Genomic DNA, 14,104 nt, shown 5'->3' with positions numbered 1-14,104 from the left:
CTGCCCTCCCCCTGGCTCTGTGATGTTCATTGTTTCTGCCTGTCTTCTGCCTAAGAAGGAGCCCAAGGCTGGTCTCTGCTGGGTCACCGCGTGTTCTCAGTGCCTGGGACCCCGCGGTCTGGCAGCTCAGCAGCCGCCTGGTCAGGGGACGGGTGAGTGGCACTGTGGCTGCCTTCCAGGTGGTGTCAGCTGGGCACTGGCTGGTGGAGGTTCTGGATGCAGCCCACCTGGGTGAGTGAAAGACCCCAGCCCAGAAACCCCAGGCCCCCTTGTGAAACCTTCAGGGCGTGCTGCTAACCCACGTAAACACCGGAGAGGTCTATCTGTTAATCAGTTAAGGGTAGTCTATTGTGAGAGGACAGGATGGTTGAGAAAAAAACAGAAAAGCAGATCCCAAGGCATGCCTGAACAAACAGGAACTGATAATGATAAGCAGGAACAGAAAAACCAGAGTGTTAATATGTAACTGTCATGAGGTTTATCCAGGAACATAAAGTGAAAAACAACTTTGCCCTTTAGGTAATCTATATGTTGGGTTCAAAATAACCAATAAGAAACCTGTTACTTCCCGCGCGCGCGAAACCTGCCCCTTTATCCTATAAAAGACCTGTACCCCAAAGCCCGGTGTGCCAGTTCACCAAAGCTCCGGCTGAGGTTTTGCTGAGCACCCGCAGGCGTCTGTGTATTAATAAATCGCCTCTTGTTTTTGCAGCCAGTGTCTCGTGCGTCTTTCTTGGACAGGGAATCGGAGGGTCTTTCATGAGCAGACTGCAGCCTGGAGCTGGCACCTGGACTCTGGGTCTTACGGGGTCCCCATGTCCCCACTCTGGCTTTGACGTTCACTTTCAAAGCTCAAGATTCTTGGTGATCTGCAACAGAGCTCTCAGCAGCGGACCATACTGGGTGACCGACTTTTAAAGAAAGTTCCAATTCCAGTGACATTTATTAGCCATGGTGTGTCATCGACTAGAAATAACAAGAGGTCTGACCCTTTCTAATAAAACTATAATCTGCTCCTGTGTCACGGTGAGGCACGCGATGCGCGCACTTTCCCTCACACCAGCTTGTTCTACACATGCTTTCTGTCAGCTTCAAGGTGGCCGCCCGGCTCCAGGGTTGAAGCCATCGTGACTGACAGGGCTGGGGAGGGACAGAGGGCCCATCACCAAGACAGCAGCACAGGGCGAGTCTAAGCCAGCCGCCAGCAGCGACCAACACAGAGAGCACTCTGGCCACCCTGCCTCTCTGGCTTCCGCTGGCAGGAAGCCCTCCACTTTCCGCCCGCGTGAGGGTCTCAGGCCCACCGCGTCCTCGGGCCACTGCGTCCTCGGGCCACCGCGTCCTCGGGCCCACCGCGTCCTCGGGCCACCGCGTCCTCGGGCCCACCGCGTCCTCGGGCCGCCGCGTCCTCGGGCCACCGCATCCTCGGGCCACCGCGTCCTCGGGCCCACCGCATCCTCGGGCCACCGCGTCCTTGGGCCCACCGCGTCCTCGGGCCCACCGCGAGTTTCTTGCTGACAGGAGGCGGTTGGACTTGCTGGGTGTTTTTCTCCTTTTCAGGTGCTGCGTCCTTCAGTGGGGAGTTTGATCGTCCGCATTCAGAGGACCTGGGAGGGAGGGGCCTGCTGCCGCGTCCTGCTGCCTTCTTAGCCCACAGTGCTCCTGCACCTTCCTGCTTGCGGTCTTCCCTTGTGCCTCGCGGGCTTTCAGATCGGTTATGCTTTGATTCCGTCCTCTTTCTCCTGTGTGCCTCGTACAGGTGTTTTGTTGGTGTGGGTGCCGGGGGATCAGTTAATTAGTTTATGGGCTGGGATGTAGCTTGGTGGTAGAGTGCTTGCCTAGCATGTGCAGGCCCCGGGTTCAGGGCTTGTGGTTCAGTCACCACAAAAAACAAACAAACAACAACAAAATAACCTCAGAGTTATTTCATTTAAGTGGAAAGCAATTTAATTCAAATGTGTACAAAACTCTGCCATCTGTCTTCCCCTCCCTTTGTTATCCTTGTCACAACCTACAAGTACCCACACTGTGAATTTTATTTTATAAAACTGATTTATTTATTTTTATGGTGCTGGGAATCAAACCCAGGGCCTCAGGCATGCTAGGCATGTGCTTCACCACTGAGCCACATCCCCAGCCCTGTGTATTTTCATTAGTTTGGTTATACTTAATTTCAAGACTTATGTTTCCTAACTTTGATACTAGAATTAAAAGTGATCTGCACACCATGGTGCAGTGCTGTGCTCTGTGCATGTTTGCACACTTACTTTTAGCTGCACACTACAGGCACTTAGGTCCTCTGTGCCTCTGCAGTCCTCATGGGCTGGGTCTGGGGGTGATGGGCTGCCCCCGTGTTTGTCCACCTGGGAAAGTCTGACTCTCTCACATTTTTGAAGCAGTTTTGCTGTGTATAGTATCTTTGTTGGTATTTTTCTTTCAGCACTTTGCAATATTATAATATTCCCTCCTGGCCTGCAAGATTTCTGTTCAAAAACCCACTTAGAATCTTACTGGGGTGAGAGGTTCCCTTGCACAAGACGGGTCCAGAAGGCTCTTCCTTGCAGCTGCCGGGATCATCTTTGCTGTCGACAGTTTACCAGTTGTCTTGGTGCGTCCCTTGGGGTTTTGTCTTACTTGGTGTCCCCTGAGCCTCTCTGCCTTGGAAGGCTGTGGGAGTTTGCAGGTATCATCTCCTGAACGTGCCTTCCAGTCCTTCCCTCTCCCCTGGGACTTGGTAACACGCGGCTTGCTCGGCTGGAGCCTCAGAAGCGCCAGGCTCTTCACTGGTCTTCTTGTTTGGTTTTCTCCTCCTCTGTTGAGTTATTCCCCACGGCTCCCTTTGTGTCCACAGACGCCCCTCCTGCGTGGCCTGTCTGCTGCGGGCTCCTACTATCTCTCAGTCCACTCACCGGTGCTTTTCTATATGTTGTGTTGCTTTGCTGAGGTTCTTGGGTTGTTCACGCATTGCCTCCTGACCCTGCTGAGCACTGGTCTGGGCTCTCTGTCGAGTCCTGTACCCCCTTTCATTGGAGCTGGCTTCTGGAGACTCGTCTTGTTTCTCGTCTGCAGCGTCTTTCTGGCTTCCCATCTCCTTGACCTGCTGGGAGACACCTCTCCCAGGTTCACAGCTGCCTCACGCGTGACATGACCCCCCCGAGCATCCCGCCAGGTATTCTGAGGGCCTCACCCATCCTGCCTTCTGAGAGAGAAGCAGCAGCCCTGGTTGGTCTGCTGGCTCTCCCTGAGCCCGGGAGCCGTGGCATCTATCAGTCCAAACTATCATCTCTGTCCCCAGGTGGCCAGATGTGCTGGACCATCAGAGACCCACGGCTGGCAGACAGACCCGGTTCCTGGGCATTCCTGGAGGATCGGGGGCCCTGGGCAGGGATCACACCTTCCTTCCCCAGGGGAAATGACAGTCGGGGTCCTGCCTGCCAGGGAGGGCGGGGCCACCGCCGTCTCACAGGTTGACCAAGGCGTCGGCACGCTGAGCTCCCCTCTGCACACCAGGGAAGGAACGTGCCAGGCTGCTCCAGGCCCTGGCTGGATGTCAGCGCTAGAGGCCCGCAGCACACCACTGGGACCCTCTGTCTCAGGGCCAGTGGCCTGCCAGTCCTTGTCCTGTGTGGACTCGGGGTCCCCTCTGCTCTGACCTGGCTCTGGGACAGGGGTCGGCTCCCCAGGACCGTGCCCGAGGGCCACAGCACAGCGTGTGGAGTCTGTCCCCACCACATTCAGGAAGGCAGAGCCGTGGGTCCCTCTGCATCTCACCTGCAGCTTCCCCCTTGTGTTATGGATGCCCCGTGAGGGTGAGGCAGTTCTAAACACCCCGGTCTTGTTGGAACGCTGATGTCAGGCGCAGCATTTCCTACACTATGAGCATTGAGCCTTCTGACCCTTCACTACAAAAGGCAGGGACTGAAATTCCCCCAGCACTTCCTGCTTGGCTTGAACGTTTCATTCAGAACTCACGTTCCCTCAGAACCTACAGGTGGGACGTGCTCTTAACATGTGCTGCCCAACTGCTCAATGAACAGAAATTTAAAAACACTTTCATTCAAATCAAATGGTTATTTTTTAAAAAGCAAATTGATCATTAGAATCTTTCCAGTTTTAAAGCTGAGTGAAGATGTCTTTTATAATTCAAATTAACTGTAGTTAGGTTCAGGTTCCTAGCTAATATCCTAACAATCTGTACAGTTCTTTATTAGTTTATTTACATGATAATTTACATACTCAGTCTTCAATACATTCTTATTTATTGGATACACTGAAAAATGAACTCATATAATTAGGCATAATGCATTGAAGAGGAAAACGAATTCAGTAGAAGATGCTGTTTTTGCCATTTGAGAGAATGACATATGACATGACCAATTTAGAAAAACTCACGGCTTCTTCCTCGGTTGGGTTTAATTTTACTTGCCTGTGCCCTGCACGTTACAGATTTCTCTCCTCTGAGCTATTCTTTTTACTCAGAGCTTTCTCTGAAGGTCAGTCTTCAACAGCTGTTAATGAGTCATTAGCAGAAAGCCTCGCATGGCTTTTTACAGAAGTATTTAACTGGTAAATCTTTCTGCTACTATTATTGTATTTTATTTTTGTACCAGGATTGAACCCAGGGGTGCTTTACCACTAAGCTACATCCTCAGCCCTTTTTATTTATACTTTGAGATGGGGTCTTGCTAGGTTGCTGAGGCTGACCTTGAATTCACAATCCTCCTGCCTCAGCCTCCCAGGGAGCTGACCTCACAGGCTGTGTCACAGCATTGGCTGCTACTAAATATAATGAAGTCCATAAAATTAAAGAGCGACTACTGTTTAAGGAACAGCTGCTCTGAATGCTCTTCACTGTACACTATGATACCAGAGCCTTGTCAGGAGTCACAGGACGAGCGGACACAGGCCCCTGGTTCCTGGTGGGACTGCACAGTCAGGTGGGCTGCAGCAGCAGCCAACACAGCAGGCCCCCTGGTGGACAGAGTTGGTAGGTGCATTTTGTAGGTAGGAGTGTCCTCATGAATGAAAAACTGAAACACTGGAAAATCGAGAGCTCACAGAATCGGAAATTAGAAAAAAAAAAACTGAAAAAAATGATATCTTACTTTTGACTCTAAGCAAAATTTCTACCAAAATTAAGGCCTAAAAAGAAAAAGTGGCCAATATTTAGAAGTTTTAAACATAAAAATTCATGAAAGTATTTAAAGAAAAAACAATTAATAGTAACTATATTTTTCCTAGGCAACCTACCTCTTCCTCCTTTAATTCATTCAGGCCTTGAGTCAGAGTGGAAATCAAAATCAAAATTGCAGAATATCTGGAAAATGATCACAAAGATCACATACCAATATGTTGTGATGTAGCCAGAGATACACACTTCAGGAACATTCACAGTCTTAAACATTGTGATTACTAAGAAGGCTGAAGAATGAAGCAAAAAACAGATCTAAGGAACTCAAAAGCAGAAATGGGTAATCAGAAAACAGGAAAACAAGAGAAGGCTGTTAAGTCAACCCAAGCTGATTCTGCAATGTGGTCCTCCTCACCCTCTACCCTCTCCCTTGACTGACATTTCCCTTTCTCAAGACAGTGCCCAAGATTGACAGACCACTGCAAAGTCCTCTTCCCCGAGAGGCAGACCAGTAGGGACATTCCCAGGACACACTCCCACAGCAGATGTTCTATAGGTGGATGACTGGGCCCTGCGTTTCTGCGAAGGGACCGTGATTCAAAACAAGGCTGAACTGTCTAGAACTGGGGACCTGCAAGCTGTGCTTCAGGCACGGTTTTCTAAGAGAGTGTCCTGTTGGGTTTTCAGAGACCAGCAATGACCAGCCTCAGAGCAGTCCTCCCCTCTCCCTCAGGATAGGGAGGTCAACTATTCATGGATCAAGGGCCCTAGTGAACTTAATTCAATTTAAATTAAACCTAGTTTCAATTTAAAACATCGGGAGTCACTCCCATTCTGGTCAGTTTTTCCTCACTGTGTTGAACATCACAGATTCTGAGGCAGCCATGACTTAGGAGAATTCTCCTACATGTTGCCAAAAGAGGAAACATTCCAGCAGAAAGCAGGTCCCTCTCTGCACATTCACCAAGAAAAGCCTTCCTGCAACACCTGTCCGATAATGAGAACACAGATCAACAGATCAGCCGTGACACCTCACCGCTCACCGACACGGGTCAGGAGGCGCTGGGCCTGGAGGCCAGGCGGGGGAGGTCACCGTGATGGTTGTGCAAGGTGTGGCCCCCTGACCTTTGGGCCCTGGTGTTTGCAATATCTAGGGTTATGTGGCAAGAGCCAGTGAACTTTGCTGGTGGAACTGGGGGTGATCATGGGCAGACCCTGAGGTAGAAGGAGCAGCCAGGGTGCCTACTGTGGGTGCAGTTGCCCCAGAAGCAGAAGAGGAAGGCGCGAGAGCCAGAGAAGCAGCGCAAGATGACCAGCAGAGGTCTGCAGAGACAGAGGGACATGAGCCTCTCCAGCTGGCCTCCAAGATGAAATCAGGGACCATCAGCCAAGAGTGGCTTCTAGGAACCGAGAGCTGACCTCAGCTGACCATCTGCAAGGACAGAGGACCTTGATCCTACAACTGCTACAGACCAACTCCCTACCCAGAGTCCAGAAGTCACGTAGCCATGACACCTGGGTGTCAGCAAGACCCTGCCAGACTCAGCACCGGTGCTTCCTGAGGAAAAGCCTTTTTCTGAGCTGCTGAGCGTGGGCTTCGTCAGGGTTGCTGCAGAACAGTACGGGACAGTGGGGAGAAGGAGCAAATGAGCAGCAGGCACAGCCCGGTCCCGTCTTGCTGGAAATGCGTGTTTTCACGTGCATGGTAACATGCCAGGGCAGTGTGGGCCGTCGCTGTGGGTGCTCCTGGACAGGGGAGGCAAGAGGCAGGTGACGTTCTACTTCATGCAGTTACCTTGGTGTAAGGTTTACTATGAGGGTGACCAATCTCACCATTTAAATGACAAGTCTAATGACGCATCGGCTTCATTGGCTGGTGGTCTGTGAAGCTGGCACCCCGGCTGGAGAGGGCACTGGGGTGCCAGGTTCCCAGGCACACATGGGGGCTCTCACCATGGAGGAGCTCCCCAAGAGGCACCTTAGTTGGCTCCTGCGTGGTTGAAAGAAAGATGACCTGTTTTTGCAGATCACGGGTCTTCAGCGTGCAGTTACATACAAGGGTCGGGCAGTCAGTGGCGGTACCTGCTGCCGTCCAGCACAGACCCGGGTCTAGGAGCCTCCTTCCACTGTGGTGCTCTGGAGAGAACCAGGGCTTCACATCCTCACAGTGCTGCACCACTGAGCCACACTGCCAGTCTCTACTTGGTTTTCTGCTTCATTTGATTAGACCATAAGAAAGTCAAAACGAGAGGACAACTACTAGAGGGACTAGAGTCGGTGTGCATAGAACAAACTAGAGAATCAGGAGAAAAGCTGAGCTCCCTGGAGAAGCCACCAGAGTCCAGGCAGAGGGCGGGCCAGAGGCTTGGAGCACCCGAGACAGGAGCGCAGACAGGTCCTGTGGCGTGGCCTGTGGAGACGGCCTCCCGTGCAGGCCAGGCGCCCGCGGAGAGGCTGGGCCAGGCTGCAGCAGCCTCCCACAGAGCCTGGCACTGACAATCGCCCTGGTTTCCTCCAACTGGAACCACAGACTGGGAAGCCGTCCACCCACAGGGGGCCGGGAACCCAAAGAGGAAGCCTCCCCCGGGAGCATATGGCTCCCCCTGAGCTGAAGCTGCACACGCAGGGGTGCCATGCTCCACAGGCCGACCCCTGCCTGGCTGGACCTCCCCCAGGCGGGAGGGCGCTGTCCTCTGCTCTCCCCGACCTCTCTGGCTCAGAGTGACCCTTTCCGGGTATCCTCAGGTTGATTGACAATGACCCCCGATGCAGAGTCGCCAGATGTGGGTCTCATGCATTACTCAGCGTGTGGAGCTCACGCAGGATGCGGTGCAGAGGGTACAGTGTGGGGATACAGAAGGGGTGCAGACCCCTGGGAGAGCAGAGCCTATGGCGAGGCAAGCAGGGAAACAGGGGACCCAGGGGGGAGAGCGAGGCCCACAGAGGCTGCATTCGGGTGCTGCGAGATGTTGGGGGAGGCTGGAGTGCAGACTGGAGGCTGGGGGACCTGAGGGACGAAATGCCCAGTTGTCAGAAGTCAGATAGTGAAGAGCCTGCCTGGGCAGCAGGGCCCTCAGGCTGTGGCTGGGAGAGAGCAGGGTGGAGGTGGAGACGCCTCTGTTTGGAGGCAGGTGGCTGCAGGTGGCTGCAGGTGCATGGCGAGGGGCTCAGTGGTCGGCAGGAAGCCTGCAGAGCCTGGATGGAGCTGGAGACCATGTCAGGAAAGGCTCAGGGCTGCCTTGGAGGGCCTGATGTGATGTCCACGTCGGCCACTCCCCAGGTCTCCAGGGCTTCCCCTGCTGCAGGTGGCCTGGACCCTCTGGCAGGGCCCAGGACCAGCACTGGCAGCAGTCACCCAGTTCAAGAAGACCTTGCTGTCCTGCCTCTGGGGAAAGCTCTCCCGGTGCAGGTGCAGGGAATGGCGGGAGAGGCAGGCGCACGTGGGAAGGTCTGAGCTCCCAGGGGTGCTCACAGCCAGCGTCACTTCTTACAGGCTGTGTCACCTCACCTGGCCCAAGGCCCAGGCAGGAGCAGCACTGGGAGGACCCGTGCCTTCCTGCGGCTCCTCCAACTGAGGGAGGAGTCCGAGCCTGGAGGCTTCCGTCCCTGGATGGCGCCCGCCCAGGACTCCCTTTTCCCTGCTCTGTGTGTGGGTTGCCAGCTCTGTGCAGTTCCCAGCCCTGCCATCTCGCTTTCGGCAGAGCCCTGGGAATTCTGGGGAGTGCGAAAGGTCGAGGAGTTCCCAGCAAACCCAGGGCGGGCGCGCTTCCTTCCTGTGGGTCCAGGGCCTGCGGTGTTCCCTCAGGCCCCTGCGCAGAGGGCTGCTGGAGCACTTCTGCAGCACAGCAGGAAATCTGGCTTCCTTCCTTCCTTCCTTCCTTCCTTCCTTCCTTCCTTCCTTCCTTCCTTCCTTCCTTCCTTCCATGTCTTACTCACGTTCATTAATGACAACACCTTCTCGAGGTCCACAATCTGACAAGGCTTTTCTCTAACCTGCGTCCTGCCGTCTGGCTGGGGCGGTCTGTCCTGAAGACCGGTTCAACTCTAGGTGCAACCCAATGTGTCTGCTGTTCCCTTGAAGGTCTGCTCTGCCCTTCATTTCTGGTAGTTCGAACGCGATGTGTGTAAATGTGGGGTTTTGAATTTTGTGTTTTGCTCCTCGTATTCGACTGTGATTGTAAGTTTTGTTGTTTTTGAAAATCGCTGGCTGCCAGGTTTTGGGTGTCTGTCTGTCCTCTCCTCTCTTCCCTCCTGGGACTCCAGTCGTATGAGTTGGATACTTGATGCTTCCCACAGCTCTTGGGTCAGTGTTTCTGCTTCTTACCCCCCCCCGTGGTTTCTCTTTGAGCCAGTTTGGTGATTCACGCACCCACCCTCAGGTGTGCTGACTCCTTCCTGGACCGCTGGTCGCAAGGGCTGGTAGACCCAGCACAGCTTTGTTCCTGACCCACGGTTCCTCTTGTTTTTCTTCTCTTCCAGCTTTCGTCTCTGCCGTTCCCATCACTGTGCACTGTTTGAGAGCACCGCGAGGCAGACGAGGAGGTGTCTGTGTGGACAACAGGGGTGCGGGTCACAGCAGCAGGTGAGTCTGGTTCTGCACAGCCGAGGGTGGGCAGTTCTCAGTGGTCACTTGGCACAGTGCCTGGAGGCCAGCCTCTGAGAGTGGATCAGCCACAGAGGTTCCCCATGATGTGGTTCAGAGCTGGAAGGCAGCTAAAGGCCCAGGCGTCCCCATCCCTGCAACCTGGTGCCAGGGACAGAGCAGTGTGTGGACCATCTGAGGCCCCTCAAGCGAGAGGCGACCGGACAAGATGTGAGCTGCCCTCTCAGGGCAGCAAGGCGCCCTCCTGACCTCCAGCTGGCCTCTCCTCTGGCTCTGAACCGTGGCAGGTGCTGGGAGTCACCTGGGCCATGAGAGGGGGACAAGGCCTCTTGGGGACAAGAGACTCTCACTCCTGCTGTCACCATGTGGACGGCTCCGCCTGGGCAGACTGTGTGGATCGAGTCCTGCAGGGAAGTCCTCTGGCGTAGAAGCAGGGACAGCAATCAAGGTCTTGTTGGGCCCAGTTATTTCTAACTATATTTAAAATACGAGTTGAGAATTACCAATTTTGCTTTAAACAGTGTTTGACTATGAAATAAATTCTAGAATAAAGATGGCTTATGTAGTTTACAGGAGAGTGTAAGTGCAATCTGGTGATTGCTACACCTGGCCTGGCTGTGGTTGTGAGCACTCGTTTGCACTAATGGCTCCTCAGAGGCCCTGTGCAGAGACCCATGGGGACAGTGTGCCCGGGATCTGTCCTCCAAGACATGGGGAGGCTCCTGTGGGAGTACCTGGGCTGCAGGGTGTCTGCCGAAGAGGTTCAGAGACCCACCAAGAACTCATTTTTCATTCTGCAAACTAACGTTCATGGGTTATTGGATTTACTGGAGCAGATCATTGCTGTGAGTGCCAGGCATGGAGTCGGGAGGAGGGGACATGCAGGAACACCTTGGTCTGGAACTTCCCTGCCTCACTTGGAGGATTCTGTAAGCAACACTGTGAAGCCCTGACAAGGGGCTGTACCTGTTGCTTCCCAGTCACGTGGGAGATGGGCAGCTGTGGAGGGGAGCCTGGAGACACCACCAGACCTGAGTGCCTGCCTGTGAGCCGGGAGGTAGGCTGGGTGCCCTCAACACGGCCCGCCCTCCTGGGAGTGACCGTCGTCTTTCCCACTCTGTGTGAATGGAGGATTGCCCGAATAGCTGAATTTGTCAACAATGCATCTTTGGGCAGATGCACAAAGCACATGGCACTACGTGTTTAAAGTTAGGTCACCTCCTCTCTCCTACGAACAATGCCACCCGGAAGCGCACCCTGGAGTTGCAGTGAGCACAGGCCTTCCTTCTGGGACCCGTCATAGCTCCACACACCCCCTCAGACACGCCATCCCTCCCCAGGGGATCAGCTGAAGGATCCGAAAGACACCCATGCAGCTACTAGCTTTAAAGATCAGACACAGAAACCGCCCGAGCACATTTCCCTGATAACTGCCTAACAAGCAGATCACAGACCGGTCACTTCTAAACGGAGGACTGGGACACCAAGGCTTGGCTGGAACATTCTCAACTCAAGTTTAAGCTGATGACGGCCAGCCCACACCCAAGGAGCTTTGAAGAGGCGCTCAGACACAGTGCATGTTCGGAGGAGGCATGGCCTTTCTTACGTTTGGTGGTCTCCAAGCGGTCTCTGCCCGAGGGACTTCAGCAGGGGGTCTGGTCGTAGGGCCACTGTCGGGGATGTTTTGGGGCTGGAGTCCGACTCTCCGCTGTCCTCATCTCCCATGGCTTTGATGTAGCTGCCGCTCCTCATCCTGCGGCAGGGGATCTCCTCCTCCTTGCCGCTGGACGGGTAGCCTGCCCACTCGTCCTGAGGCACCTAGGAGGAAGCAGAGACGCGCACGTCAGGCGTGGCGTGTGGAGCTGTGCTGGGCGCGGGGGCAGCACCTTCGCCGCAGCTCTTGAAGACACGGCGGCGGGCGGCCAGTTACCACGGCGGGTAGATGCACAAAGACAGAAGCTTCTCGGCACCGTCGCACAGCCCCGGGAGGATATTAATAGGAAAGGACTGGTTTTCTTCCCATTATAAAACAGAGATAAACACTATGGGGAAAGCAAGAAAATGTTAGGAAAGCAGAAGCCGCAAAAAAACCATTGCTAACATTTAGATATATTTCCTTCTGGTGCAAAAGGAAATTGAAACTTGAGAAAACTGAAAATAGAAGAAGTGAAAGAGTGAAAGGAGGAGGAGAAAATCCTGTATTGTTGTCAATTTCCCCTTAGATGCAGCTACAGGAGGGGAGGCTCAGCTAGGAGTCAAGTGACATCATCTATGCAAAATCCTCGCACCCACAGCACCCTCCCACTCACCTCCTCCAGCGGGGCTGCAGGGCGCACCATGGGCACAGCGGGCCCTTGGAGAAGCCCCAGCCAGGCCCCCCACTGCCTCCCTGGCTTGAGAGCAGGCCAGGGAGCGGCATCCACCCTCCGCACCGCGGACTTGGAAGCGGGTCTCCACGTAGACGGAAGGTCCTGGGTGAGCGGGTGCTTCCAGCGTGACAGCCGGGTCCCAGCAGCTCCGGCCTGGCTCTGTCCAGGGGCTCAGGGGTGTGATGAGGACTCTGCGGCCAGGTCCACGCTGACAGCCAAGACACAGATGCTGCAGCAGCTCTGCCTCCAGGGCCTGCCCAGTGCGTCCCCCGCTGGGAGAGCTCGGCACCGCGGAGGGGAGAGCAAGGAGGCCCCAGCCTGGACTTCAGAGCTGGTGGTTTTCCCTGTGAACGTCCGGACCAGGGTCCTGGGCCTTACAGCCCGCTGCAGCCCGGGTGCCTCTGGTCTGGCGCCCCCAGGAGGCGCGGTGGGGTGGCGGAGGCAGTCCTCTTGGTGGCGGTGCCTGGTGTTTGTCCCCTAGATAACATGCTGTGTGCTGCCAGCAGATGGTGTCCCCGCGGCACAGCTGGGACAGGAGCCCAGGGACAGAGGGAAGAGGGCCCCTGGCCTTCCGATGCCTTCTGCACCTGCAGCCCCGCTGGGCGGGCACTCTGCTGGCCACTTGCTGTGGAAGGGCACAGCACAGTCCCCTCTGAAGAGTGGCAGAGGTGGGGGGCTCCCACCTGTGGCTTTTGTCTCTCCAAACAGCATTCCCCAGTGGGCCCAGGAGCACTGGGCTCACAGCGACTCTGGAACTGCGTGTGGCGCTGCTGACCCCTACACAGCGCTGAGGAGGGGCTCGGCAGAGTGGACACATGCAAACTCCTGCTCTGCCTGACTGGCACAGGGCCAGCCACGATGGGCAGCTGGCTCAGACCCCACCCAGCTGGCCACTCTTCCTGACCTGGGCTTCCACAGAGGGGTGACGGGAACACAGACCACGCTGGAAGGGCATTGGGAAATGAGTGGCCTGGCCTCAAAACAAACGGTGAGCAGGTCACACTGCAGAGCCACTGATGTCACAGGCAGAGTAACACCAGAGCCTGTGACACCCAGGGCATCTGTCCAGCAAGAAGTCAGCAGTGGAGAAAACGTGTGTCCATGTGCCCTGCAGAGCCCTGGTCTCCGAGATGCTGCCTCTCGACAGCTGCGTGCCTTGCACTGGAAGAAGGATGAGTGGTGAGTGACCATTCACCCGTCATGTCACTCCTGGGCATGGACGCTTACCAAAGTCAGCCTTCAGTCGTCACAGATGCAGAGTCAGTGGGGAGATGGAGGCAGGGGAACAGCCAGTCCGTACCTTCTCTTGCCAGGGAGGGGACCGGGCAGTGCGAATTTTGTGGCATTTATCAGAGGATGCGACTGCTCACGGGCACCCCAGGACAGGAAGGTTCAGGCAGCATCAGTAAGTCACTAGTTAGGGTAAAGGAGAAACAGTGGCAACACCGTGTTCCAGGGGATGGCCAGCAATATTTATTATAACCATTCAATGGAGACTATTCGATGTCCAGATGATATTACAGGAGAGTATTTGCTATGGAAAGATGCTTGTGATGAGGTGTCTTGGTCCATTTTCTGTTGCTATAACCAAGTGGCAGAGGCTACAGAGGCGAGGTAGTTTATAAAGAATAGAAGGGCACTTGGCTCTTGGTTCCGGAGGCTGGCAAGAGCGTGATGCCAGCCTCTGCTGACATGGGAGGGAGGGCTTTGCATGACCTCATGAATCCTGATCAGCCCCAGGGCCACCTCCAGATACCATCCCTGTGGCTCTGGCAGTCCATCTCCAGCACAGGGACTTCTGGGGACACATTTGGACTCTGGAAGGGGTGCTCGGTGTTCAGAGTTCTCAAAGCAGACGGCCTGCGTGTGCTGGGCAGACGGGGGCGGGAGCAGGCAGGCGTGTCTCTGGGGAAGGGGCTGGCGCGTTTCAGTTACTTTTCTTTCTACTTATATTTTCTAAATCTTTAAATGAGTCATATATTACTTTTGTGATTAAAAAAA

At 54.8% G+C, this 14,104-nt stretch overlaps 1 protein-coding gene across 1 annotated transcript in view; it reads right to left on the bottom strand.

Annotated features, from left to right (window-relative positions):
- Nucleotides 1-14,104, bottom strand: part of Dlgap2 (DLG associated protein 2) — a gene marked incomplete at its 5' end in the record, with an annotated part of 498,702 nt that overhangs the window by 73,696 nt on the left and 410,902 nt on the right. Inside the window, one exon of the mRNA XM_077109210.1 lies at nucleotides 11,341-11,552. Within this exon, the coding sequence (XP_076965325.1) occupies nucleotides 11,341-11,552 (212 nt within the window). The remainder of the gene's footprint in view (nucleotides 1-11,340; nucleotides 11,553-14,104) is intronic.

The sequence above is a fragment of the Callospermophilus lateralis genome, chromosome 4 (genome assembly GCF_048772815.1).
Source record: "Callospermophilus lateralis isolate mCalLat2 chromosome 4, mCalLat2.hap1, whole genome shotgun sequence".
Taxonomy (NCBI): domain Eukaryota; kingdom Metazoa; phylum Chordata; class Mammalia; order Rodentia; family Sciuridae; genus Callospermophilus; species Callospermophilus lateralis.
Note: the sequence above shows the minus strand (reverse complement) of the source record. Positions and strands in the feature narration are given on the sequence as shown.